General features: G+C 49.0%; 1 protein-coding gene across 1 annotated transcript in view; it reads right to left on the reverse strand.

Annotated features, from left to right (window-relative positions):
- Positions 1-27,967, reverse strand: part of SCAMP2 (secretory carrier membrane protein 2) — a 438,214-nt gene that overhangs the window by 195,515 nt on the left and 214,732 nt on the right. Inside the window, exons 4-5 of the mRNA XM_069624513.1 lie at positions 23,754-23,865; positions 12,145-12,273 (exon numbers count right to left, since the gene is read on the reverse strand). Of these exons, the coding sequence (XP_069480614.1) occupies positions 12,145-12,273; positions 23,754-23,865 (241 nt within the window). The remainder of the gene's footprint in view (positions 1-12,144; positions 12,274-23,753; positions 23,866-27,967) is intronic.

Consider the following 27,967-nt stretch of genomic DNA (forward strand, 5'->3'; position numbering starts at 1 on the left):
CAAAATTCGAACCACACGGTTGGTGATAGAGGGCTGAAAAGCCTTGCGTGCCAGAAAAACTGCCAGGAGCTCCAGGTAACTGATATGGAACTGCCTGTCCTGAAGCGTCCAGAAATCTTACACCTCGAGGTGACGCAGTGTAGCTCCCCATCCCAGAAGGGAGGAGTCTGTAGTAACCACTGCTTGTGGGCACAGCCCTTGGAAGGAGGTCCCCCCACTGAAAGGTTGCTGGCGGATGACCACCATTGAAGATCGCCGTCATGCCGGACGGGACTGGAATTATCTCGGAATGCGAATCCGTAGCCTGGGACCAGCAGCTCCAAAGAGCAAGCTAAGTGAGCCTCATTTTCAGGCCTGCAAGAGGCTATGAGGCCCAGGAGTCTCTGGAACGACCAGTCCGACATGTGGGAGGAATGCAGGAAGAGCTGGCACGTGGTGGAAAGTTCTTCAATTCTGTCCTCCGTCAGGAACACTCTGGTACTGTTGGTATCCCAACGGAAACCCAGAAAGATCACATCTTGAGCGACCATCATTGACGATTTCCGTCAGTTCACCGACAGCCCAAGATGGAACAGGAGCTGAAGGAGTGACTGAAGATCGGCCGCAGCAGCCTGTGGGCAAGAACAGCACAGGAGCCAATCGTCCAAGTATGGATATATATGAACCCCCTGCAGTCGGAGGAATGCTGTGATAAACATTTTCGTAAAGACACATGATGCCTATCTGAGACCAAACAGAAGAACACGAAACTGGAAGTGTTCCATTCCCACAGAGAACTGCAGATATTTTCGATGCGGGCTTCAGATCACAATATGCATGTTTGCATCCTGAAGGTCTACCATGCTGAGCCAATCGCTCTTCCAGAGAGAGAGGACTTTATCTGGCTGAGCTTAATCATCTTGAATTTCTCTTGGGGTAGAAAGAAATTGACTTAGAGAGGTCGAGGATAGTGCACATGCCAGCCTGGTTGGGTTTGGGCACTAAAAAGATGGGAGTAATAGCTCTCGTCTTGCTATCGCAAGGGAACAGGGTCCACTGCTCTGAGGTCTAGAAAGGTCTATACCTCTGCTCTGACGGAGGGTGACCCAGCCTGCTGGAGAGGAGGGTGAGGGGGTGGGGTAGAGGCAAGAGCGAGCCCACCCGGATAACACCCATCGGCCTTCTGTGATGGTCTGCCACGCCTCCAGATGAGATGAAATTAGTCCTTCCAGAGTATTGTGCGGCCGATGGAAAATATTTAGGTATCTTATCAGCGGGGAGATCACCCGATGCTGAAGAGGAGGCTGTTGGGCGAGAGAAAAACCGTCCACCTTGCCGTTGTTTACAGAAGAGCCACCAGATGGAGCCACTGCGCGGAACGCACTGAGGTCCTGAAAGCCTCTGAAACTAGGAAGGACCTGGTTTGAGACCCCAACCTCTGAGTATAAGCTGCCTTTGCTAGGGTTTTCGCAAAGACCGACAACTACTTGGCAGTTTCAGTGCTTGCCTTGGTCTTTGTGAGTTCCTCATCCGTGGAGGAGTGGAACAGTGCTTTACCCTCGGAGGGGAGATCAAGCACCTTGTTCTGAAATTCCTTGGAAAACTTTCGCGCATGCAGCTACGCTTGGCGGGGGATGTCTATTCCGACCATGAGGCCTCGAGCGGAAGTATCTACATGATGGGCCGCAGCCTCAAGTAGATCCTACGCCAGAAACCTGGCATCGGATAAGCCGCCCTTAAAGTCTTCAAGCCTATCAGGAGGAATACATTCCTGAAACTCTGAACTCCTTCCACAGTGTGACATTCACCGCTGCCAGGATAAGCTCTGTATTAGCCTGAAGCAGCCGAAGAGCCGAATTGGAAAAAACCTTTTTCCCCAATGGCGTCAAGAAGCTTGTCCTCTCTGGAAAGGATCTGAAACACTGCAGTGGAGGATGTTGAGGCCGGTTTCGACTGGAGCATAGCTGCTGCCACCACATTCGATGAGGGGAGTGATCATGCAGACAAATGTATGTCTTCAGACGCGTGTGGCTTGTAGCGAGTGTCAATTTTCTTGTTTAGGTGTTGCCCGGAATTACGTTTTTCCCCAGACCTTACGAGCCTCGGTCAGGACGTCTTGCCGAAGGAACAGGCCAGTGCGCTCCTGTGTTGACAGAGTGAAGACACCAGAAAGTACCCCTTCTTGTGGAGCCAGGGGCTCGGTATTGGGATGTCTAGCAACGCCATCCTATCCACAACCCGGTCATGGAAGGAGATAATAGAGCAGTACGGGTCATCGCTGTCCTGGTCCGCCTGGTCCTCATCCCATGAGGTTGGAGCAGAAGTCTGATCCGCCACATGTGGCGCCTCAGGCCCTGAAGGCACAGTTGACTGCGCAACAGGAGTCTTTTCCACAGGGGGGGAAGAGGAGGCATGGGAGGAGGAGGCCCCACGGGAAGTGGTGGAGGAGGTGGCACTGCTGGGACCTGAATAGGGATTGCCGGAGCAGGGGCCGGTTCAGGCGGCTTAGGATACATTAGGATACATTTCCTTAAATAAATTCTTAAAGTACACCTTCATGGGATCAGAAAGCACAAGAGTCTGAAACTTGCCAAAAAACGCATCCTCAGACCAAGGTCTGGGCGATGGAGTGGGTAGTGGCTGCTCGGAAGGGGCATGCCCGCAGGATCGCAAAGAGGATGGTTGCCAGGATGGTCCCCCACCAACTGGATCCATGTAAATCAAAGGTGCGGACGTAGGAGGGAGCGAGACTATGCCCCAGCGGAGTCTGAGCATGCCAATCCATTGGAGGGCAGAACGGGTTATGTGGAAAAGGCTGCTCTGCCCCAAAAACAGGCCCCTCAGCACCAGCAGTGGTGAACGTTGGTGTAAGACAGAAAGACAAAATGGCAGCCGTGGACTGCAGGGGTTGGACCGCCATTTTGTTACTGCCTGAGGCGAACTCTGTCACAGGTCTAAGTGGGGCCGTGGTCACCATAGGGGAGTCAGGGGTCTTATGTTCCATTTTAGCCTTGTGACAAGGAACCTCGGCAGAGCCGGTGCTAGCAGATCTAGAGTGTTTCTGAGACACCCTAGAGACTGCTGATGAATTAGCCCCAATTGGGGGAACCTCGGCAGGGCCGGTACTCGAAGACTTAAAGTGCTTATCTGGCTTTTTTGCCCCCCTCAGCAGGTTCGGTTCCACCACAGGCCTGAGTGTGAGAAGGCATAGAGTCACCCCGTGAAGCCAGAACCCTCAAAAGGGGCCCCCTCAATCGTACTGGTCTTAGATACAGCTCCAAGAAGGGGAACCTCAGGGATAACCCGGATACATTTAGTCACCTTGAGCGGGACCTCGAGCTGAGACTCGGCACACTTGGTTCCAGATGTGGAAACCTCTGGGCTGACCCCAGTGACAACAGCCCCAGAAGTACTGGGCCTAACTTTAGCCCGCAAAAGGGGGAACCTCAGATGAAGATACGCTTTTGGCAGCCCCTTTGCAGGGGTCCTTGGAGGAAACTCTGGAGCGCTGGTTAGATCCCTTTCGTGACTCCTCAGGGAGATCCCTGGTATCAGAGCCGCTTGAGCCTCTCCCAGACCCAAAAGACCCGGGAAGGAGTCCCATGGCCGGGGTGCCCTAAAAAGGAACGAACGTACCAGCTGTTTCCTTTTTTCATCAATGAAATGCTGTAAATGTGCTGGAGGAACACATTGAAACACTTCCTGCCACCTGAAAAGCCGACACTGGAGTGCCCGTACGAAGAGGGAGTCGCAGTGGAAGTACAAGTCCCAACTGTGTTCCAGGCCTAAGCACTCCAGGCAAAGAGTGGGGATCCTTCCCCCTCACCAAACGATTGCACGATTGGCAGGACACAAATCCCAGATGCTCCGTCAAAGACGGAAGAAAAAGGGGGGCGTGGCCAGCATCGGAGCGATGAGGACGTGAGCCCCTGGAGCTCCGGCGGCCGCTGCAAACATCCTGATTGAATAGCCTGCTACAAGAGGCTAATCGACCCAAAACGCTCTCCTCCTGTGGGTAAGCGCCTTGGGCGCACACGGACAAAGTCACAGGCCAAAACGAGACATTCTGAGCGGGTTCGGTATGGCGGAGTAAAGACGACACGAGCGCGGCACTACGAGAACAAAATGGCCGCGCCCTTGGGAATGGAACCGGGAAGAGGAGAACCGCACTGAAAGAGACCCGCGACTGTGCCCACCCTGGACTGTGAGTGGATGGGCCGTCGACCGCATCCCACTACACCACCTGAACTGTTGCACGGGAGCCCCGACAGTCTCTGGCTGGAGAGACGAAGCAGGCGAGAGCCTCTGCAGGCAATGCAGCGAACCGTAACAGCCTCAGTGCTGGGAGAGGACCAGGCTGTGTGCCGCATCGGAACGACCTTCAGACTCCCGAATCCGGGAATAGATGGCGCGGTTTTGGGGAGAACCGCTAGCGAAGCGGCGGAGGTGAGTCGGAGGGGGGCTGCCTGCCCGACAAACACGTATACCCCCAACGCCTGGTGTGGACGGCGCAGCGCCGGGGTGCAGTCCTCCCAGACAGCGGAGGTGTCAGGGGAAGTGAGGGCCCAGCGGACGCGCAACCTGAGGCGCACCGGCCGGACTCGGCCACGATCTAACCTGGGGAGGCTGCTGCAGACCCCCTGTCAAGTCCATGGCCAACAGCCGAACGCAGCCTGGAGCCCTTCTCCCTCCCCCCACCACCCAAAAGGGGGAAAAAAAAAAAACAGACGGTCCAAAAAGCACGGCACAGTATCACATGCCCACACCCGCGATACGATACGGTCCGGAAGGCTGCCATAAGAGGCCTCGAAGCGGAGGACAAACACGCGCAATCCACCGCATGCACACTTGAATGGTGGGCTGTAAAGTGGGGGTGGATTGCCAGTACTTGGAAATTGCCTGCGACTGCAGGTGCAAGAAACAGGATTCCTCTAACTCCCCCCATCACATTAGCGCAGCATCCGCGCTAAGCGGAAACAGTTCGCCTCTCAGCCTCGGCAGGAAAGGTGTGACACAGGACTGCTGCACCCTAAAGAAATTAGAACACAGTGCAGAATCACCGACAGCTGCATCTGCAAACCTGCAACCCGGCCCGCATCAGCCAGACATACGCCCACCACCGACACGTTGAGGGTGTACTAAAAGAGTCACCTTCAATCCTTACAACAACACAGCAACACAGGCAGATATCCAGCATGGGCAAGGACAAATCTAAAAGGCTGATCTCCCAGAGTAGGATAGATCAATTCACCACGCCATCAATGAACAGCCAGCCAGAGCAAGATCAACTAGACACCATGGCAGGCATGGAGAGCACGATATCACTAAAGGACATCATGGCAGCCATAGCAGACTTGCGCGCCTCTATGGAACAGAAAATGGACGGGATCAGCACAGGCGTCTCCCTCCTGCGCCACGATCTCCAGAAGTTGACATCACGTACCGGAGAGGCAGAACAACGCATATCTGGCACGGAGGAGGGAATAAGAAACATGGAACAACAACTGGCTAGAGTCACAACGCGCCTGAAAACCATGGAGGAGCGAGTGGATGAGAGCGAGGGAAGATCTAGGCGCAACAACGTTAGGATCCTGGGATTACCGGAGAAAGCAGAAGGCCCACAGATGGAGCTATTTCTGGAGCAGCTGCTCACAGATATGTTCGAAGCAAACACGTTCTCTAACTTTTTCTCCATTGAACGATCCCATCGTGTACCAACGGGTCGTCCACTGCCAGGCGCCCCACCCCGTACAGTGATCGCCAAACTATTGAACTATCGTGATCGTGACGCACCGATTCAATCCGCAAGGGCGAAAGGCACTCTTACCTACAATGGATCCAAAATAGCATTCTTCCCGGACTACACCAGAGAAGTGCAGAAGGCTAGACAATCGTTTGACCAACTGAAAAAACAGCTGCAGTCCCTGAAGGTGAAATACGGCCTGATGTTCCCTGCCCAACTCAAAATTTACCATGGAGGCACGACGGTCCACTTCACCGACCCCAAAGAAGCGTGGAAATGGGCGGAACACCACATCGAGGGAGATTGGACGGCGACAAGGGGCAACAGAGACAGACCATTCCGTGCTCGACCAGGTCCTGAACCCCAGACCAACGGCCGCCTGCCCCGGGACTCGCACCACAGCCGCAGGAATGAGAGCATCGACTCCTGAAATGTATGCGAGAAGGAACACTTGTGACCCTACTATATGGGGTTTAAGGTACTGTATATCAACTCAATGCTGAATATGGGTACAGAACAGCCACGTAGAAACACACAGCCAAGCGGCCAGCCCAGACGGAAGCCCCCCCCCCTTCCCCTGGGATGTCACTGTGCGACATCGCACTGGGATATGTCTGGAACTTACGCACAGGGATACAGTTCCGAGCAGTTTACTTGTAAGCGGGCTCACTCAGCTGCGGTTAGCTGAGGTTTATAGTTGAATGTTCAGGCGACAGATGCTTCGAGTTGGAAGGAGTATAGGGTGGGGGATGGGCAGTTTGTTAAACGTTAGTTTTGTTAAGAAAGGGGTCCAGTGTCCATATCCAGAACGCTTTGCCACAACACCACCAGCAAATGACACGTGTACACGGTGCTATGAACCAGTGTCTAACCCTTTCTCCTCGCTAAATGGCCTCCACTAACGTAGATGTCAGAACCCTACGACCCCTAACCTGGAATGTTAACGGGATGGGAGGCGCGATCAAAAGGCGACTCATCACACAGCTCCTAAATCGGCACACACCTGATGTAGCCTTCCTAACTGAGACCCACTTAGCAGGTACTACATGTAATTTGTTCAAACGCACGAACTACAGAGTTGCAATACATCCTGGGTTCACCACAGGTTCTCGTGGGGTACTTTTATTAATACACAAACGCCTGCCCCTGACCATGACACGGGTGATCCAAGACACTAGTGGCAGGTATACATTCATTTCAGGAACACTATGGAACCAGACGATAGCCCTGCTCGGGATCTACTCGCCACCAGCATCGATTACCACATTGCTACAGGATATTACACCTCTGATATCGGGAGATAACTCAGACCTAATGATAATTGGGGGCGACTTCAACGAAGTCATGGAGGTGGGGATGGACCGCTCACACTTAAGAGGAAGAAACCCCACTGCCCGAACCAAGTTAGCAGCGTTCACCGCGGCGATGGGGCTGCGAGACGTGTGGCGTGACCTGCACCCAGGCAAGAGAGAATACTCCTTCCATTCAGGGGTACATGCCTCTTTATCGCGACTAGATTACTTCTTTCTGCCAGGGCCAGAGACCCACAGGGCCGCAATGGCAACTCTACTGCCACGTGGCATATCAGATCACTCCCCCTTGCTAATCGAGCTTAACATGGCTAGACCACGTCCGCCTCCCTCCTGGCGCTTAAATAACTACTACTTAGGCCTCCCAGACTTTCTGGAACAAATACAAGAAGCGACTAAAACATACTTTGAGTTCAACACGGGATCGGTGGACGATCCCGGGATCCTGTGGGAGGCGCTCAAACCGGTGCTGAGAGGCGAGATTCTGTCATGGTCTGCTGCACACAAAAAGAAACACCAACAGAAATTAACAGAAGCCGAAGACCAAGTGACACAGGCTGAACTAAACCACTTGGCAGCAGACCAACCGGCAACAAATTGAGCATTAATACTTGCCCAAAAACGTTTACAGAACGTGGCACTAGATAATGCTAGACAAGCGCATAAGACGATGAGAGCCAGAATATATGAGACCGGTGATAAGGCCGGCAAGATGCTGGCTTGGTTAGAAAAACGCGAAATAGGCAGCAGCCAGGTCAGAGAGATGAGATCAGAAAGAGTGGAACCCTTACTGACCGACCGAGATATAGCCGAGGGCTTCGCAGCTTACTACACAGGGCTTTACAGGCCACCCACACTGCCTATCAACAGTTCGGTACTAAACGACATAACCCTCCCCATGCTCGACACAGAACAGCAGGCTCTACTTGAGAGAGATATTACAGAGGAGGAATTGATAGCGGCCATGTCGGAACTCCAGACAGGGAAAACACCAGGGCCAAACGGCTTCCCGATTGAGATGTGGCGTAAATTGGGTACGAACGAAATTGCCCCCCACCTGCTACGAATGTTCCTACAATCCAAAGAGCGAGGATGCCTACCGGCAGACCTCCGGAAAGCCACGATAATTGTGATCCCCAAAGCAGACAAACTGCCGGACCTCTGTAGTTCATATCGACCAATTTCACTCAAATAGTGAGACCAAAATATTAGCAAAAGTGCTGGCCAACCGTTTGCAACAGGTCATCACGACATTGATCCACCTGTCCAGTGCGGTTTTATGCCAAAACGGTCCACCCGCATGAACATTCACAGGCTACATACAGTAATAGAGGAAGCGCCCACCACACGAGGTCCCCTGGCTGTACTTGCGATTGACTTTGAAAAGGCCTTCGACTGTGTACTGGGAGGCAATCTGGGAAATAATGCGCAGGATGGGGTTTGGCCCCCAGTTCCTGAGCTGGGTACAACTCCTATATGAATCCCCTGAGGCACAAATGAGGGTGAATGGGTGGCCATCGCACACTTTTAAGCTTGGGAAGGGAACCAGACAGGGAAGCCTACTGTCCGCCATGATATTTGCCCTGGCCATAGAACCGCTAGCAGAGGCATTGAGAACGTCACCGGCCTGGCGCAGTATTCAATGGGAAGACGGACGAGAGGATAGAGTCTCCCTGTACGCGGATGACCTGCTTCTTTACTTAAAAGACCCACACCAGCCCTGTGATTGTAGACATATTAGAGGGCTACGGTGTTTTCAGCGGTCTAAGAGTAAACTGGTCCAAATCAACTCTGTTCCCAATAGGCACCACAACCTTTATACTACCAGCCAATTGTCCCTTTCGCTTAGAAACTGAGCAGTTTAAATACATCGGCATTCAGATTACTAACGACTTAAGCAAATATGTGACCAACAATCTCCACCCGATAACAACCAGATTCACAGAAGATACCAAACACTGGGTCTCTCTCCCACTGACCCTACTAGGAAGGGCAGCATTATTCAAAATGATGGCTCTACCACGTTTTTTATACATACTACAAAACGCCCCATTACACATCTCAGCGAAAGAATTCAAAAAGATAAGACAGCGCACTAAGGAAACTCCTCTGAACAATGGACATCCATGCATTGCACCGAGCACTCTGCAGCGCTCCATAGGGGAGGGAGGAATAGGGCTCCCCCGCCTACAGTCCTACTACTGGGCCAGCCAAATGGCAGTGGTCAATGACTTACTGCACGGGGACACCATGTTGCCACAAAATAGACTGGGAAGCATCGGAGGACGCGACAGACCTCGAACTGAACTCCTCTACAGAGTAATAGGTAATTCAACCCCACAGTCTATGCATTCACACATTGCCTGAGTTTGGAAAGACACACACAGGTTCCTGGGATGGGGAGGGGTAAATCACCCCACTACAACCACTGTGGAACAACAGGAATCTACCTGAGGTGAATAAGCTTCCGAGGTGGCGCACATGGTTACAACATGATATCAATACAGTGGGCGATATTGTGGAGGGGGGGGTAGACTGGTATCCTTTGAAACCCTTGAATCCAGATTTCACCTCCCAGGCACTGAACGGTTCCAATATGCGCAGATGCGGCATGCCCTGCAAGCACACCTCCCAGCACTAGAAGACATGGCCGAAAGCACTCCCCAAGAAAGAAACATAGTTGAGGCAAACATCGAGAGTAAAGTAACGTCCACCATGTACAATGTAATTACTTCCTTTGCCACCACCGAACTAACCAGCCTAAAAAACAAATGGGAAAGGGATATAGGGCCTATGCAACCGGAAGACTGGGTGGGGGCTCTCATGTTCCCTCGGGAGGTGGCCATTTCGGCCAGACTCAGACTAATCCAGCTCAAAATATTACATAGTATCTACGACCCAAGGGTGGCGCTATATCGCTGGGGGAAAACAACTGACCCACACTGTCTACGGTGCAAGAGGGAGGAGGGAACCTTCTTCCACATACTGTGGGACTGTAACCATATACAACAGTACTGGCAAAAATGTTGGGATGAACTTTCGCGGGTACTGGGGAGAACAATACACAGAGATCCGAAGCTATTCCTGTTTGGGGTGGAGGAGGGAGAAATGTCTAAATACGAGAGGTTGCTCCTATCGACATCAGGAATAATCAAAAGGAACATTGCACAATTGTGGGGCTCGGAAATAACACAGCAGTATGAACAATGGGTGACGGACGTCAACATTTGCATTGCAATGGAACGAAGGGTATATACAGCCAGGGGGTGCCCGAGGAAGGCAGACAAGGTATGGAATAAATGGGAGGAGGCCCAGTGAATGACTGTACCAACATGAATAATGGACGATAAGGCACAGTGTACAAAAGTAATCCAATCTGGCACATAGCGTGAGAAAAAATGAACATTGCAAGACCCTTTTCTTCCCTTTCTTTTTTATTTTCTCCTTTATTGTTCTTTCACCTAACCAACAATTGTTTTATTGGTTATATAGGTGCAATGTTTATTTGAAGAATGAATGTTTAATGATGTTAAGATGAAAAACAATAAAATGTGTTATCAAAAAAAAAAAGATGGAAGAAAAATGACCGTGGAACCGGAGCAGGAATGAAGGACAAGTGAACAAAAAGAAAAATATTCCCTGTGATGCAATTGCATCTGACCGCGCGGAGAAAAGGACTGAAGGGCGATGCGCGGGGCATGGCTCAGGAAGGCGGGACTATGGTCGCAGAACTTTTTGATGCTTTAAAGTGCTCCGGTACCATCCGGTTCCGAAGGACGGAATGTCCCACAAGTATGGAGGAAAGGGGACAGGACGTGGGTGAAACAGCAAGCGCAGAGGGGAAGAAACAGCAAGCGCAGAGGGGAAGAAACAGCAAGCGCAGAGGGGAAGAAACAGCAAGCGCAGAGGGGAAGAAACAGCAAGCGCAGAGGGGAAGAAACAGCAAGCGCAGAGGGGAAGAAACAGCAAGCGCAGAGGGGAAGAAACAGCAAGCGCAGAGGGGAAACCAAGATCACAGATTAGAGAGATGGGTTGACAGGAAAAGGGATAAGCAGGGGAAACTATGGACCCCCGCAGAGGATATATTGGGATACTGCTCACAATTTAAACCAAGGCTATTTAGGGAGGAAGTTTCAAGGGAGGAGGTAAATGAATATCTGAGAGACCAGAGTTGGCAGAGTTAGACAGTCTAATCACTTTAGGGGACGCGGCGAGGGTGAGGGATTCTCCATACGTTTTTACTAAAAGGTGTGTGTTAGGACAGTTTTTCTGAAGTCCAACTAAGGGCTTAGTAAAACCATTAAACTGAGGCAGTACCGGGCTCCACTCTTAGTATAAGGCTGTACCACCTGAGGATATAGTAACGTAGACAGAGCAGCCATGCTCATTTTAGGAGGAAGAGAGGGTTGGAGAATCAGTACAAAGAAATTGTAATGCACATATGGTCCAAAGAACGTGTCAAAGATATGGAATAGGTTGGAGGACACAATCCATTCGAAACTTTTACACACTCGACCTAAGGGAAATGCACCCAACCCATTCAGACAGGTGACAATTTTAACAGTGCTTTCAGTAAAATGGTGCAGGTCACCATAGGTCCACTTCATTTTTGGCACACTGCTGCCACCCAGAGGCCAGCCACACACAGTGAAACATTTTACATATACTGCAAGCAAAGCTGGTCTGTAGTAAATGTCAAATAAAAGTTTCAAACCTCACACAATGTCATTGTACTTGCCAGCAAGGTCAAGCAGCACGTAAATGGTACTTGGCCTTCATAAATAGTCAACTATGCGAGTGGTCAAGTAGATTTGTGGGTTCCATGTGATATTTTCGCCGCAAAAATATCGCGATGCAAAAATATCGCCATATTTTTGCGGCGAAAATAACACATGGACCCTTTGGGGGACACCCCCGCAACATTTTTTTTTATGTGCGGGGGACACCCCCACACCTAATATTTTCGCCACCAAAAATATCACCTATGGCCGTTCCCGACGACCATATGTACGGCGATATTTTTGCTGGCGAAAATATTACCTGATACCGATACCTAGATAAGCACTCTCTGAACCCAAACCAGGCAATGAAGGCAGCAGGAGGTCTACTCACGCATCCACAAGTAGTACAGCATCTTGCATGTCTGTTGGTGATCTGCTGGAATATCAGCTGCAAAGTCCTGATAGAAGCAAGGCTTGATGGGGCATTTTGGAGGGAGTGGTGGCCAGTTGTTCTGCCTCACTGTAGAAAGCGAAATAAAACATGAGATGGTGGTCAGTTCCAAACTCAATATAAAACCACTTTGAAATGGAAAATGATATTTGCAAACAGTTCCTTGCATGCAGGCCTAGATTTCCTTTACTTTGCACAGCAAACCACAGATACAATTTGGATAATCTGGTGTGTGGACATTACCTTACTGAAGTTTGTAATGCATTTACTCTACCTTTTACCACCTTTACCCCCATTTTAAATTGAGTTGGCTGATATGCACTGTTAGGCAAGATTGTATGCAGTACCCTTTGGGTGCGCTACAATAATCCTGACCTCCTGGCAATAGGGACCCAACCTTTGGTACAAGTCTGAACTACACAGGTTGGTAGTGTGGCTGAGCAGCCAGGCTCATCTCAAGAGGAGTCAATGTGAGCAGCAATGTTGTGACACAGAGTTTCACCACACAGTTATCCAAATAAACACGTGTACTCAAGGTTTCTTGATATAATAATTATTAATTTATTTCACAGTCAGTTATATAAGCCTTCTTCAGAATCGGAGCATAACATGTAACACTTAAATATACTTCAAAACACACTCTTAGATTCTCTAAATCAGATGATACCCATTGGGGATGGCACACAGACACTTCCTACACCCTCAGGTGACTTACATAGCTAGGACACTGTGGACATTTATTTATTACTGGTACATTTAGAGCAATACTGAGTTTGGTGAAAAAGATCGAATAGAGGAATAAAACAAAGGTTAACAAATAATTCATAAACAGGTAAGTAATTTTAAAAACCTTCCAAAGCAGAGTAAATTAACCCTTTCCTGGAATAAAAGGCCAAAGCACAAAGTCAGAGGTAAGAATAGTCACTCGGGGAGCCAGGACAGCCAATGTTAGTTGCACAAATCTTTGCAGGTAGGTAAAAAGTCTTTCACAATGTTTGTAGAAAATAGAACACTTTAAGGGCCACAAGCTGAGAGGCTTGTGAGGGGCAAAGCTTTAGCAACTCTGCAAGGTAACCAAGATAGGTCTCAACTGAGAGCAAGTAAGGCTACACAACAAGAGATAAGTTCTCTTAGACTTTAAAGTACCTCTGGTTAGAAGAAATGGTTCCAGCTGGCTTCTGTTCCTGGACAGCTCTGCAGATCCTGTTCCTGAGACTGAGTTGTCGGGACAAGAGGGAGGACGTCTGGGGACTCCTGCTCTGCAATGGGACGAGCGGCAGCAATGGGAAAACTTCAATTCAGCGGTCCTTCAGTGTTTTAGCTCCTCGCGTCTGACAGCAAATAGCAACACCGCTCCGGCTTGGTCAGCCCTGCATCCCGGAAGTCTGGAGGATCTTCCTAGTGCTCGGGTCTGACTTAAAAGCAACGCACACAATCTGGTGTTCCTCTCCCTGGCTCTTCGGTTTCAGCAGCAGTGGAAATGCAACCATCTCCGAGAGGATGTTCAGACGGGCTTACTTTGGAGTCGATTGGTCCCACCAACTCAAGAGAAGAAGTCGTCCTTGCAGGGGTTCTCTAGTCTAGGCGAATTTGGCGCTTCAGCACAGCAGCAGGGCTTCACCGGGCAAACCAATGGTCCAGGAGTTGCAGCAGGCGTCTCTTCCAAGTTCTTCTTCGGATTCCTTCATCCAGTGGTCGACTGCCTTCCCAGCCAAAAAGCCTCACCTTTTATGCAGGTTTCTCCCATTCATTCCAGCCTAGCTGTCAATCACATCGCAGGGTGGCTGTCCTTGCCGGACAGCCAGCCGGCCAATCATCTTTGGGTGCATTCCTGTAAACAAGGAGATTAAGCACAGGGAGTTTCGGGCACCTCCCTCACTTCCTGCCCCTGCCAGACATACTTGAGCCAGAGGCAGGCTTCACTCGTGAATCCCGCCAAAGACAAAAACAAACAAAGGGTCCAAATCTTTTCAAGTAGGACCTTTCCAACAGAAAATGGCAAAAAATACGACTGGGGCCATTTTGACAAAATGGACACCCATGGGTGCCTTAAAGTGGCTGTGAACACAGTCCGCGGTAAAAAAAACACAATGGTAGTACAAAGTAAACCACTGCCACCAGCCATTAATTGTAGAAAGGGTAACGTGAACATTTTTTACATGAGAAACTAGACAAATCGGATACGAAATAACCCCTCCAGCACCAAATTGTAAGATAGTGTGTGCTGGTCTAGACAGTTACAAATGTAAGTAAAGTCAATTTCACTTCGCTGCTCTTGGAAACAGTAGTTTCACCAAGAGAAGGTATTTAAATCTTTGGGAAATCTAAGACTCCCTGTGCCACTGCACTGAGATGCTGTGTGACACAATGTAAAGATGATACCTATGGAGTTCGTCAGACTCCAAAGTAAAAAGAAACAGAGAATAAATCACATTAAAATTACATGAGAGATAGAAAGTCCTAAAGTCCAGCAAAAAGAGCTGGGGGTCTCTAAAGGTAGAAGGGAATTAACACATTTCTGGGAATTCTCCCCAACACCCACTAGCAGGGTCAGGTGGACTGGAGGGTAACCTTGTTGCCCATTTGTTAAATGAATCCTCATCTATCTAGAACACAGGTGCTGAGAAAAATCTTCCCAACTTTCTGCGCTATGGATGCACTATGGAGAATTAGATATGGGATTGAGTTTCTATGTAAAGTGAAGCATGGATCTCTAAAATGAGAATAGCTTCAGAGTGCAAATACATTTTGCTTGCCTAAAAAATACTGGTAATGTACTAAAATAAAGGGATTACCCCACGCCTTCCCTTTAAATGGCATTCTAATCCATGTTACTAGAGAGCAAATGATAGGTCTCAGCCAGACTTGGGGCATTAGCTTGACCTTTTAAACCTTGCGTAACCTTTCCTCATCCATGTTGTTTCAGGATGAGGTCTGTAATGCATAGAAAGAAGGAAGCTGTGGAAAGTCAGACAAAAGGAGACTACCACAAAGACGATTCAAGGGTGTTTAAAAAAAGAAAGAAAACCTCAGATATCCCCAAGGGTATCCTGTTAAATTGTCGAAAACATATTTTCGAAATGCCATTTTGGCTAAAACAAAATGGGGAAAAAAATGTTTTTGAATGGTTTATTTATTTTATATGTTTTATTTTTGTTTCGTTGGTAATAGAAAAATGTCAAAATAAAAACGGAGGGTTGGGGGGAACCCCCCATTTCAAAAATAAAATAAAAATCATTAAAAAAAAAAAATGGCAATTTTGTGTCGACAAAATGGCATTTAGAAAATAAGGCGTTCGAAAAAGTCACTATAAACCATCCCCAAGCTCTATAATGAAGCTCCCCCCATCTTCAAAGAAAATTAACGGGTGCTAGTCAGGCTGTCTGATAAATTCTGTCCTCTGTCCAAAAAACTATTCTATCCTATGCTAACCCTACCACTGAAACTAAATAATGTAAATGGCTTAAGCACATTTCTTTCACTTTACTTTAGCTTGATTGGCGGGTTTCTAAGCACCTACCCAGCTCTCTCTGGTCTTTACTCTCAGGCTCCTGCACAGTGATAATGTTCAAGTTCAGTCCTTCCAGTCTTTTCCCGCTCCTGGGGAATGTTACTCTGACCCCCCATATGAATTGTCCGAATAGTACAAAAACATTTGCTTCTGCTTAGAAGTGCCTGGCACTCCCTAGTCTGCTTTTTTTGGCACTCACAGTAAGTCTTGATTTCCCACCGATACGAAGGGAGATGGGGTTTCTCTCTTGGCTTGAGCTAATGGACCCTTTAGGCCACTAGTTGCTCCGTCTTCCACTCCCTTGCAAGGTGTTTTCAATCTCTGCCCCTTGTAGGCTTATTGGCCTCTCTGGCCTTATTGTGCTCAGCATCCCAGGAGGGAAGTGAATACCAGCTCCCAGTTCCCCCCGGACTCTCATTGTATTTCAGCTGCCCGTTGGGTATGTTCACTCTCTGCCCCTTGTGGGCTTCCGATTCTGGTTTTCCCCTGTTCTGAGGTATTTTGTATATCCACAGCTCACAGGTTCTGCTCATTTCAGTTTGTTGTCAAATAAACAGGGGGGTGGGGGGGTGGATCTGTTGTCTGCTACTTTCGCCTTCAGCCCCTCGCGTCATCTACAGGATTTTTCCACCCAACGCCCGCTCGCTCTCGCTCTCCCTCTCTCACCAGCTGCGTACCTTTTCCTGCGACAGTTCTCGTCGCTGGAGTTGACAGTTTCAGCTGCCGCAGAAAGGCTACTCAGCCCTCCCTACTGTCTGGTCTCCGCATTGGGTTACTCCTGCTCTTCTTGGACAAGACTTTGGCATGTGGTTCAGCGGATGCCAGCAAACTGCTCTGGCAGCAGCCAGTTCCTCTTTCGGTCGGGTGGCTTCTTGTTCTCCACTTCCCACCTGGGCTCATCAGCGTTCTGAGGGATCTTTGCCCACCACTGCATCTAGGTGGATGTTTTGACACAACAAGGGTCTTTTTCAAGGGCATTAAATGATATGCACGCTTATAAATATACATAAAGGCTCTGAAGGACCTGGTGGCCAGATTGTGGTCCAGAATGTGCAACGCAGTGCGAGATTCATGCTGGCATCTGAGCTGGTGCTTAGCTGGGATGAGTGCATTATGGGAGAAAATTATGTAAAATAACCTGTTTACCACACACATTATACCACACTGGCTCACCACATGTTCCACATTGTATTCTATGTACGTCTGCGACAGCCTTTTAAAAGACCCTTGTTGGGTCAAAAACGTGTCGGCTAAACTGTGCAATTAACAATCACCAATATATACAACATTGAGCTTTTGAACTTCTTACGGCTTTCTACAATATCTCAAACGTTGAGCAGTTAAAGCTATCTCAACACTATAGATCACTTTAATCGAGGGAAACTACCAACTAACCCAGCACCATTTTGACACAGGTTAATTACCCACACTGCTAATTTAGGTCTTGGGCAACTCTTATCAATCAAAAATCACAAGTACATCAATACATAAATACCATTAGTATAAACACATTAATATTTGGGGTGCTCTGGACACAGAACACCAACACTTTACTTTAAAACGCAGCAAGATCTGCAATAGAACATTGTAATATAGCAAAGTAATTGAATAAAATGACAAGCTAAGAAATAAACCAATTTGAGAACTAAATGTTAGACACAATACACAGCCTTGTAATTCTAAGGCTCAGGCATTCCCTTACTAGAAGAGGTAGTCTCCCTGCGTGAGGAATGTACAGGGGAATTACTTCCTGCAGAGTGACCATACGAAACTTTTGAGGTTTCGTAAATTTATTTCCTGGGCACAAATCTAGTACAGGGCGCATGGTGAGATCCTTTTTTGGGTACAAGGAAGTACAGTGAATAAATACCCTTGTTTACCTGTAGAAGAGGTACGACTTCTATGGTGCCCTTTTCCTGCAGGATCTCGACCTCTTGCAGGATGGCGTCTGGCATCTTGATAGTGGAGGTCTGAATTGGGGGGTCCAGCAGAATTCTATGCAGTACCCGTGGGCGACTGTCTTGAGTACCCACTGGTCTGTTATCCCCTCCCATGCTTGAAGAAATGATGTTAGCCGGCCTCCGACCGGGGAGGCATGGGAGATGACGCGGATCTGTTGGTCATTTATGACTGAGGCTGGGGAGCCTCTAGGGGTGGAATTCTGGCTCCTTCCTTTTCCACGTTGTTGACCTCTTGGGGCATATGGGGTGGAGTAGTTGGTTCCCTGAGGAGAGGACCAGTTATTTCGAGCCATGTTGGTTGTGAGGGGAGCGGGATTGGCAACGAAAGGAACGTCGAGAACCGCCCCCTCTCCTTTGGGAAGGCCTCAGAGATTTGATCCAGGGTCTTGAGGGTGTGGTGTTCCTTCTTAGCCGTTTAAAGCGCCTCATCCACAGCTTTCCCAAATAAGTTGGCCTCCTCCACCGTCTTTTTATCAATGAAGCTTGGGTTTCTGGTTTGAAAACAGTTTATTAACCAGGCATCCCTCTTTAGGCGGGTACCTTGTGCCTAGGTCCTGCCAGCTGTTTCTGCTGCATCCAAAGTATTTGAGAATACTGTGATTAACCTGTTTGCCCTCATGCCAATGGAAAGCGGCGAGCCCGCAACGGTTCAGGGACTTCTTGAAGGCCCTCTTGTAGCATGTTCCATTGTACGTCTGAATAGCTAGCTAACCAAGTAGTGTTGTTAGATATGCGAGTGGAAAATGCAGCAGCAGTTGCAACACTTTTTCCCAATGCGTATAACCTTTTGCAGGGGGGCGCTTCCCCCGTGGACAAGGGGACCGCCGCCCTCTTTCTGGTTGTAGTTACCACCAGCGAATCTGGAGTAGCATGTACCCTGATGTAGAGGGGATCAGAAGAGGAAGGGTGAAACAGTTTTCGACTCTAGGATTGACAGCCCTCGTTAGGGCGGGTGTCATCAATGAAGGAGCCAAGCGTTTGATTGAATTCCGCAATGGAATAGCATGGCTGGCAGGTAGCTTTTCTTTTAAGATGTCCTTGACAAAATCAGCCTCTGGTACAGCTTCCTGAGTAACAATCTGGAAATGTTCTGCTGCCCTCCTTAAGATAGCGTTAAACGCCATCCGGTCATCAACTGGGGACGCCTGTCGAGCAGGTGTGGTAGTGGGGGAAATCCATGCACAGTGCATCAGGTTCGTTGCTGGAGTAGGTGATGCCCAAGGCTCAGGGTCGACTGGCTGGTCGTGGTTGTCTTCCCAACCCTCTGTGGGGTCAATGGGATCACCCACATGGTCCCCAAAGGGGTATTCATCTTGATTAAATTGGTCCTAAGGGATCTCATCTTCAGTGATGTCATAAGACTCTTCCTCCTTTCGACCATTCTCCTGGATTTGCTGCCGAAACAATCTTTGCGATGCTTTCGGTAATACTTGGTGTAACAGGAAAGTGTTTGGACTGGGCCGGCAGTTGCACAGTTGTTTTTGGCATAACCGGGGCCATGTGCGGCGTCAGTGCCTTCTTTTGAGGAGTCTCGACAGTCGCTTGCACATTGGTGGTAGCACCCTTTGATTTAGGCTGCCCGGACGCATGCCGTACCTGCGGTTGCGGGGAGGGCTGCCGATCATGAGGATCGGCAGGCACTGCCAAACTATCCGGTGCGCCTGTTGACGCCATGGAACGCTTCGACTGTTTCGTCGAAGACAAACCGGGGGTTGCGTTTTAGTGTGGGAAGAATGTGCGTCCCTGTCGCCGGGATGTACAGTCACCATAGCAGGACTCAAGTCATGCCTATTGGCGCCGGGGACGGACAACTCGGAGCGAGAGCGCTCCGCTGTGAGGTCAATGGCCTACGAATTGGAGCCCTGGTCGTCACTAAGCCCTTCATCACACTCGGCGGTTGCGGCGGCAGGAGAACTACTCTCGGCCTGCGACATTCCGTAGGCCGCCCACCGCTTAACACAGCGCTCCTTTAGGGACTAGGGACCAGGAGCTTACAAGTCGCACAGGCCACCTTGTTGTGTTTAAGGGGAAGACACCTATTACACTTAAGGTGTTTGTCTTTCCACAGGAATTTTGCCTTGAATGAAGGACAAAATCTAAATGGAGTCCTGTCCATAACGCAGGAATAACAGTGACGACAAGACCAAGGGAACAAAGAGAGGAAAGGGAAGGCACTTAAAAAGGAAATGTCCACCCCAACCCCCACACTCTCCCTATTGTGTAGGCTGGCCAGAAGGCCCGGCCACGTGGTCGGCAGCACCGACCTGCTCAACTGCCGTCGAAGCTCCATAGTAGCAGGCTTCAGCGGAGATCAGGAAACAGCCATCGGGGAAGGGACTGGTAAGATAAGATAAAACGACCAAAGGTCGATAAATATAACAATATAGCGTGATGGATTTTGGGTACATCACACGTCACGTTAGGGCTAGTGTTACAGGCACACCCATGTCGACGTCCCCTTTCGATTCTCGAAAGATTAGATACAATACTCTGCGGTTACCAGTGGATGTCGGACTACATGCACAGCACGTGATTCTAAGCAGATTAACAAGCATCAGAAATTGCTGTTTCTGCATCATGTATCCTTTGTGGCGAGTATGAAGAGACGGTACAACACCATTTGTTACTCTGTCCGGCCACCATGCCTCTGAGCAAGCGCTCCCTGAAGCCTCTGTTCCTAAGCCATGGATGTAGGTCCCTAGCTGGTGCTATGGGAATTTGCCTGGACGCCTCGGATAAGGAGGATGTGCTTGCCACTACAAGTTATCCGAGCTGGGCAAGAAAAATGTATACGAGGAAGACTAAGTTGCTGAACAGTGCTATGGGGTAAAGACATCTTTCTGTACGATCTGCTATTGCCTGTGTAATGTTGATCTGTTTTTATTTGGTTTTACGGTAAAGCACGGATTGTGTAATTTTAGTGGAGTAATTATGAGCTAAGCGATTGTGACAATGTAACTAGTGTGTTTTTTTACTTTTCTGTGAACTGCTTTTTTGACTATTTTGTCGAAATAAAGCAATAAAAGTAATAAAAGTAATGAACAAATTTCCCTGACCATGTTATCCAGAGACCATTCCCTTTGGAGCGGTTCTACGGGTACCTGGAGGCATAATCTGGGCATTGAGCATTCTACATAGTTGCGAACAAATCGATCTCTGGGAACTCCAGTTTGCGAAGCCGTTGACAATGGCACCACAGCCCTCTTCCTGGTAGTAGTAACTACTAACAAGTCTGGAGTGGCATGCCCCCTGATGTACAAAGGATCAGAAGGTGAGGGGCGAACAATTTTTCCACTCTAGGCGTGACGGCCCTTGTTAGCGAAGGGGATAGTCAAGAAGGCGCAATGCCCTTTTTGACGGAGTTCAGTAAGGCGATTGCCCGACTTGCGGGTAGTTTTCCTTTAGGAAGTCCTCCAAAAAGTCAGTATCCTGTACGGCCTCCTAGGTGGCAATCTGGAAATGTTCGGCAGCCCTCTTGAGGAGTGCATTAAATGCCATTTGGTCGTCAATGAGGGAAGCTGGTCTCGGTAGAGGCGAGGAAGGGGGAATCAAGATAAATGGCATCTGGATCAGGTGTTGGGGTGCGTGAAAGCCAAGGTGTTTCCTCTGCAGGTTGTTCTTGGCTCCTATCTGGACATGGGTCTGGTGAATCCTGCCCAAATGGATTGTCCTGTTCCTCAAAGGGATCCTCATAGACCTCTTCAGATTCTGAGTATTGAAAAACCTCTTCTTAGGGAGTTTGGCTAGAGAGCTTTTGTACTTTTGGAAAACTAGGGCAGGCATCCTCCTCCCTAGGTCTCTTAGGGTTAGAATATTTGTCAGAGAAGTATATAAACTTAAGACAGTATGTCCATACAATCCTCACACCTTACTCTTGTCCATGTAGATGTTCCATAGGAGTCTGGAGGAGGGAAGGGCTCTCCTGGAGATAAGGGGTCCCTAGAGCGAGTGGCTTTGTCAGACAAAGTCTTGCTGAGGGGCGGAGACCCTTCTGAATACTCCACTCAACGACAGGATGGAATTTTAGGTTTCTCTGTCGCAGAAATGATGGTAGCGAGACTCTTGCGTAACTGGCGGTTTCAGAAGAGATTGTGACGCGCCTGTAGGCGTCGAAGAGGTCTTGGGCACTGTCAAAGCCTCTTTGGCGGATGCGCTCTTAGTCGGCGCGTCAGTGCTTTTGTGTTTTTTGGGAGGGACACCCTTATGTGTTGAATTCCGGGGCGCATGTTGAGACGTCGGATACAGGGAGGGGGCTGATCCAAGGGACCGGAAGGCGTCGCCAACATTTTCGCCGGGCCTGTAGCAGTCCATTGCTTCCTCAACATATCTGTCGAGGGAGCATGTGGGATTGTGTGTTTATCCTTCTGTGGTGCCGGTGTGCCCCGGTCGCCAGGAAGTAACTTTCCCATATCAGAAGCGGCAGTCTGCCTAGCAGGGCTGGGGACGGGCACCTGCCAACCAACCGGTTTCTCTGGTAAGTCTATGGCCTCCACATCGGAGCCATGGCTGTGGCTTGAATCCTCGTCACTAGAGGCACCTGCGCCGACAAGTTGGGGGAAGAGGGGGGGCGAAGGAGGTCTACCTTCGGCCTGCTGCATGGCCTAGGTCGCCCACCGCTTCATCCGCCGATCTTTCAGCGTCTTCGGACGAAAAAGTTGCCAGGACCTGCAGGATCGCTTGTGATAACGAGGCAGACAGTTGTTGCCCTTTCGGTGAATTTCTGTCCACTGCTACTTTCTGTTACAGGACGGACAGAACTTAAAGGGAACTCCTCTCCATAGTAAAGGTAAAGGGTGGCAGCCAGACAAAGAGGGGAAAGGAAATTCATTCTTAAAGAAACAAAACCCGGGGTCCCACGCTCCCTACTGTATAGGCCGGAGGGCTGAGTCCACGCAGTCGACAGCGTCGACCGAAGCACCAGTCGCCGAAAGTCTCAGACGTCTCTGGCATAGGAGTCCACAGCATTCGTCGATTAAAAAGGTCGAAATACTAAAATGACCAACGGCTGTGGGACAAAGAATGAAACGTTTTTGCAATATATCTCCAACGAGCTCCACATATGGCGACCAGATAGCTGGGCGGAAAAAAAAGAATCTGAGGGACATTGACGCGTCAGGGATTTTGGGTACACTACACGTCACACTAGGGAATAGTGTTACAAGCACGCCCATATCGACGTCCCCTTTCGATCCTCGAAAAAAAGATGCAATACTGCGCGATTACCACTAGATGTCGGACTATATGCACAGCATGCGATTCTAAGCAGATACACAAGCATCAGAAACATTAATATGTTTTTGGAGAGCTTTCGGTTTACGTGCTATAATGACAGTATCATCGGCGTATGTCAAAAGTGGGAACGCTTTCTTCCCATCCCTGGGAAAGTCTGCGTCCAAATCTACAAGTGCCTTGTACAGTCGGTTGATGTACAGGGTGCATATCATAACCAGTTTATATTACCTCTAAGAAAGATTTTTGTGTTAAATCACTCCATTAAATGAAAAACACATTAACTAAACAGTCATACAATATTGTAGCAGAGCCATCCTCTTGCCAACCTACAGTCATTAGAACAGCATTTAGTTAAACCACAATAATTCAACAATTGACTGGTAAGTCATCTTGTCTGTGTATTAAGGAGTTGCAAGTGCACCAGAACTGCAACAGAAAGCCATACATATTTTGGGTTTCTTGCACAATTAGGTGATCATTGTAAGACCATCATCCGTTTACTTGCATTTTAACCTTTGTTCTATTGAAAAGGAACTGCACTTCATAAATGGCTCACTCCATGTGACAGGCTTTCCAGTTAAGAGAGCAGGCTCTCACATATCTTTGGAGAACATGCAAATGAAGGACCTCCTTTGCATACCACTGAACAAGCAAGATTGCCTACCTCCAATGATAAAACTTGCTAATCAATCACTGTGACTCCCTGTTCCTACCCTACCCCTTTTTTTTCCACCAGTACCTCCTAACCTTATTGCAATTCCACTTCAGCCACTCACTCACAGGAACATCCCACCCAGGCTATTGCCTGCTGTGCCCTAAAGTCAGTACAGTGGCCTAGTACTCACCATTAACATCCACATTCTGCATCTCCCTCTCCTTCCGCTCCAGCTCAGCTGCTTTCTTCTCCAGCTCTTCCTGCTGCTGGAGCAGGCTAGCCTGGGCTGCTGCGGCCACCGCCTGCAGATGGGAAGAAAAAAAAAAACATGCGATCAATAAAGAATGTGCAACAAGAGGTCTACCTCTGGGAAACAACTGAAAAGGACGATTACTGCGCTTATCTGGACATCCGGTTTAATAACAGAGGGTTGTGGGGTATTAATGGCAGTGGGTGGAGTGGAGAAAGCTCCCATCTATTATATGCTTTTTGGAGGCGGCAGGAATGGTTACACGTCTTTTTCATTGCAGGATACAGGGAATTCTGGAGTAACAATGAGAAGTACCTTCAACTGTGGGCTAAATGAGACTTCAAGATGACTAGCGGTCGGGCTAGAAAATTGTCAGGGGCAGGATGGACAGCGAGTAGCAATGATATAGACTGCAGCTCCAAGTATGGGTTGGATGGTGCTGATGCACCAAGAAGGATGGCACGTACACAGCTTCTACCAGTGTGGGAAAGGGGGAGCGCAAGTAAAAAGATTTTATTTTTACAAAAGGACTTAAAACAAAACCTTTAACTGTGTGACAGTGCAAGGTCCATAAAGGTGAAGGGAGATCATCATACCACTCTGCAGTTGAGGGAGATCAGGGCCCAAGAGGGGTGAAGGGGCAATGTTGGACAGCAAAGTTATAGAGACAACAGAATAAAACAGAAGAAAGGACCATTGGCAAAACTGGAGTATACGAGGCGAGGGAGTGGCTAGCAATTTTCGAACTAACTTTCATTGGGGTAAACAGAAGAATGTTCTGTACAGGCCATAAAAGGGTCACTTGCCGTTTGCAAGTGATAATTCACTATAGGCAAGATCAAAATTGGCGTGCTGTGTCCATGTGGAGAACTGGCATTCATTCCACAGGGCGAATGACTTATGCCCGGCTAGCAGCGTGTAACTTTCTCATTTTTTTCACCCACACTATAAGAATATACATTCTATGGCAAGACAGGAGGCTCGCATTATGCTTTAATTTCTTTATTGCTGCCACATCAGCACTTTAAAACATGAACATTTAAACTGAGCATTTGTGGTTTCTACTCTAGCCCTCTGAGGAAAAATCAAAGTTTAAAGTTCAAACCAAAATGTTCAAGAAATTTTCCAAAGGCACCACGAGCCCCTTGATCCTCTGGGCTATGGTAGTCCCGACTCTCCACCCATCAGGAGCCTGAATGAGGTAGAAGAGCCTTTAGCCCAAGGGCCAAGGGCCCATCCTCTTTCTTTTTGCTGCCTGAACAAAGTGAATTCTGATTACTTTGTATTTATTGGATTTTATATAGCGCTTTAAGCCAAGGCGCTTTACATGCAACAGTGAATACATTATACAAGCAAGTTAATGCACATCATGAATCAAGTAACTGAGAACAATATACAGAACAATTTACTTGCCTTGTAATACCATAATGCTTTCGCAATGAACACTAGTTTCTGTCCTAATTTTGTTAAATAATATCAAGGCATACCACCATGTTTTACCATTGGTAGGAATTAAGTATTGAAGTTTACTGTGTGTAAGAATGGTAAATGCGTAGCTCGTGCCCCGTTAATACGCGTGCGTTTGGTGGTAGCATTCACCCAAAGGGCTTGACGAGCGCGTGCGCAAGCAAATTATTTCTAGTTTGTAAAGTGATTGTGAGGAGTCAGGGCCGGAGCCGGGAGCTAACACGCCCGCCCCAAGCACCTTGCCCCAGGCACCCGGCCCCGCTCCTCAGAGTAACTTGCATTGCAAGCACCGGCAAACTCTAGGACCTGGGGGATTGGAAAGCTCCTAAGCTTCCCGGCATCCCCGGGACTCCCCCAAGGCTCACGCAGTTAGTCTACACAGCGAAATGGCGCGCAGCTTCGAGATAAGGGCCCAGCAGGATTCAGAAAAAAATAATAGTCATAATACACGCTCATTTATCGAGTGAGCAGCTTGCAAGGCAGAGAGTGTTCACAGAGCATTAACTCACACATTATCAGCCGACATCCCGAAAGTTGGCTATGCCAACATTAGGAGTAATGGCTCGCTATGAAAGCCCCAGAGGGTCTCAATCCACCACCACAGAGTGGAGTGAGGAGGAGTGGGAGGAAGAGCCCATGCAGCAAGACACCGAATTATCCCTCAATTTTAAAAAAGTGCTGGGAGAATTCCTTACACGAGCAGTTTCGCAAGGGGTACAACCCATAACCCAAAGGCTGGATATGCTTGAGGAATGAATGGCTTAACAGCGAGAGCAACTGGCAGCCAGAAAAAGACAGGCAGACAGCCCTGGAGAAGGGACGTCAGCTAGACACTCCCAAAGAAGGGGATGAGAAGAAGTGGTGTAAAGTAGCTCGGAAGAGCAAAGACTCTTTGACCCCCCCCCTGCTACCTCCTCGGCCACCCCCCCCGAGCACAGTGGAGAGGGTAAACACGGTTCCCCAAGGAGACGACGATCCTGTCGCCAGATTGAAAAAAATAGTCTTCCGAGGTGAAACGGCAGAACGCCATGACAAACCCCCTACCAGGGGACTATGATGAGGGCTATTCGCCCGATGATGAAGGAGGTGAAGAAGGATGCGCCAACTAAGAGCCCATCGAGGAGAGCGTTGCCCCTGAAGAAGAGTACACAGGGGACATGTTTGACCCGGAAGCCATTAGGCACCCTAAGTCGTCTGAATGGGTGCCATTGCCCAGAGTGGCCTTGTATATGGCACAACAAATTAGAAAACCTCTAGACAGAGAGGTGCACTCCCGGATGAGGTCAGAATGCCCAAGGCCAGAGTTATCAGGCAAGTTGGCAGACACCCCGGACCTCGACCCGAAGATGGTCACCTTTGTGACCAAGTCGGCGAGAGACATCAGGAAAGGTGTACACCACGCCTGGAAGGGGCGTCAATATAAGGTCCTCGACCTAGCCAGGACACTGGCGAAAATAATGGATCTGGCAGGGAAGACCAACTTCACAGGGACACCAGTTGATTGAAGACAGAAGGACACCTTCTACCCGGCCAGATGAAGATTCCCAAGAGGTCGTAGAGGTGCCTACTGGCAGCACAGCGACAGAGGCGTTGAGTACAGCATGCAAGCAAGTAGGAGGGAGAACCCGCCGATTTTTGAGCGAATGGCGACCGTTATTGCACGATGCATGTGTGCTCCAAACAGTGGCGGGCCTCCAATATCAGTCTGTAGGAAACTCCATACAGAAGATAGAACCTCACCCGATACACATGCCACAAGAGGAAGCAGCGCTGTTGCAGAGCAACCTGCTAAAGCTGGTAGACAAAAACGCCATAGAGCACGATACGCAGGGGGGAGCAAGTTTCCTCATCGATATGTTCGTAGTGCACGACAAGAGAAGACCAGTCATCAATCTAAAGAGCTTAAACGAATGGCTCATGACCAACCATTTCAAGATGGAAGGCATTCATCTGCTCCGAGATCTCCTATGCACAGGTGATTGGCTGGCACGGTTGGATCTCAAAGACACATACCTCATGATACAGATAGCGTGGTGGAACAGGGAGATATGGCGCTTCAATTGCCTCCCATTCGGCCTAGCATCCGCGCATTTACCAAGCGGATGAGACCCCTGGCTGCAGCCATAAGAGAGAGAGAGGGATACGGATCATCATTTAGACATTCTTTTGTTGGGAGCAACCAACTCAGCAAGAACGTACAGTGGGTCTTCACCCTATTATCCTCGCTGTGCTTTCTAGTTAACCTAGACAAGTCTCAGCTTCTACCAGTTCGCAGGATAGAGTTCTTGGGATTCACGATAGACACCACAAAAGCGACTCTCAAGCTCCCGGGGCACAAAGTGAGAGCGATCAAGAAAGAACTCAAGAGTAGTTATTGCGAAGAAGATAATTTCGCTTCAGATTCTCACCAGGATAGTAGGACTGTTTGCAGCCTCCTTTCAGGTGATATTTCCCAGCCCGCTCCATTATCGGGCGTTACAAAGGCTCAAAACCAGACACCTATAGGGAGGTGTAGGTTACCATCAACTAGTGAACTTAGACAGCGAAGCTCTCACAGAACTGCAATGGTGGCTGCAGAATATGGAAGCCTGCGAGCGATCTTCAGCGACGTTCCAGACTAAGTGATAGAGTCGGGCGCAAGCAGAACAGGCTGCAAAGCCTCAGAAAGACAGGAGGGAAATGGTCAG

This window comes from Ambystoma mexicanum, chromosome 11 (assembly GCF_040938575.1).
Source record: "Ambystoma mexicanum isolate Mex_15411 chromosome 11, UKY_AmexF1_1, whole genome shotgun sequence".
In the NCBI taxonomy this organism is placed as follows: domain Eukaryota; kingdom Metazoa; phylum Chordata; class Amphibia; order Caudata; family Ambystomatidae; genus Ambystoma; species Ambystoma mexicanum.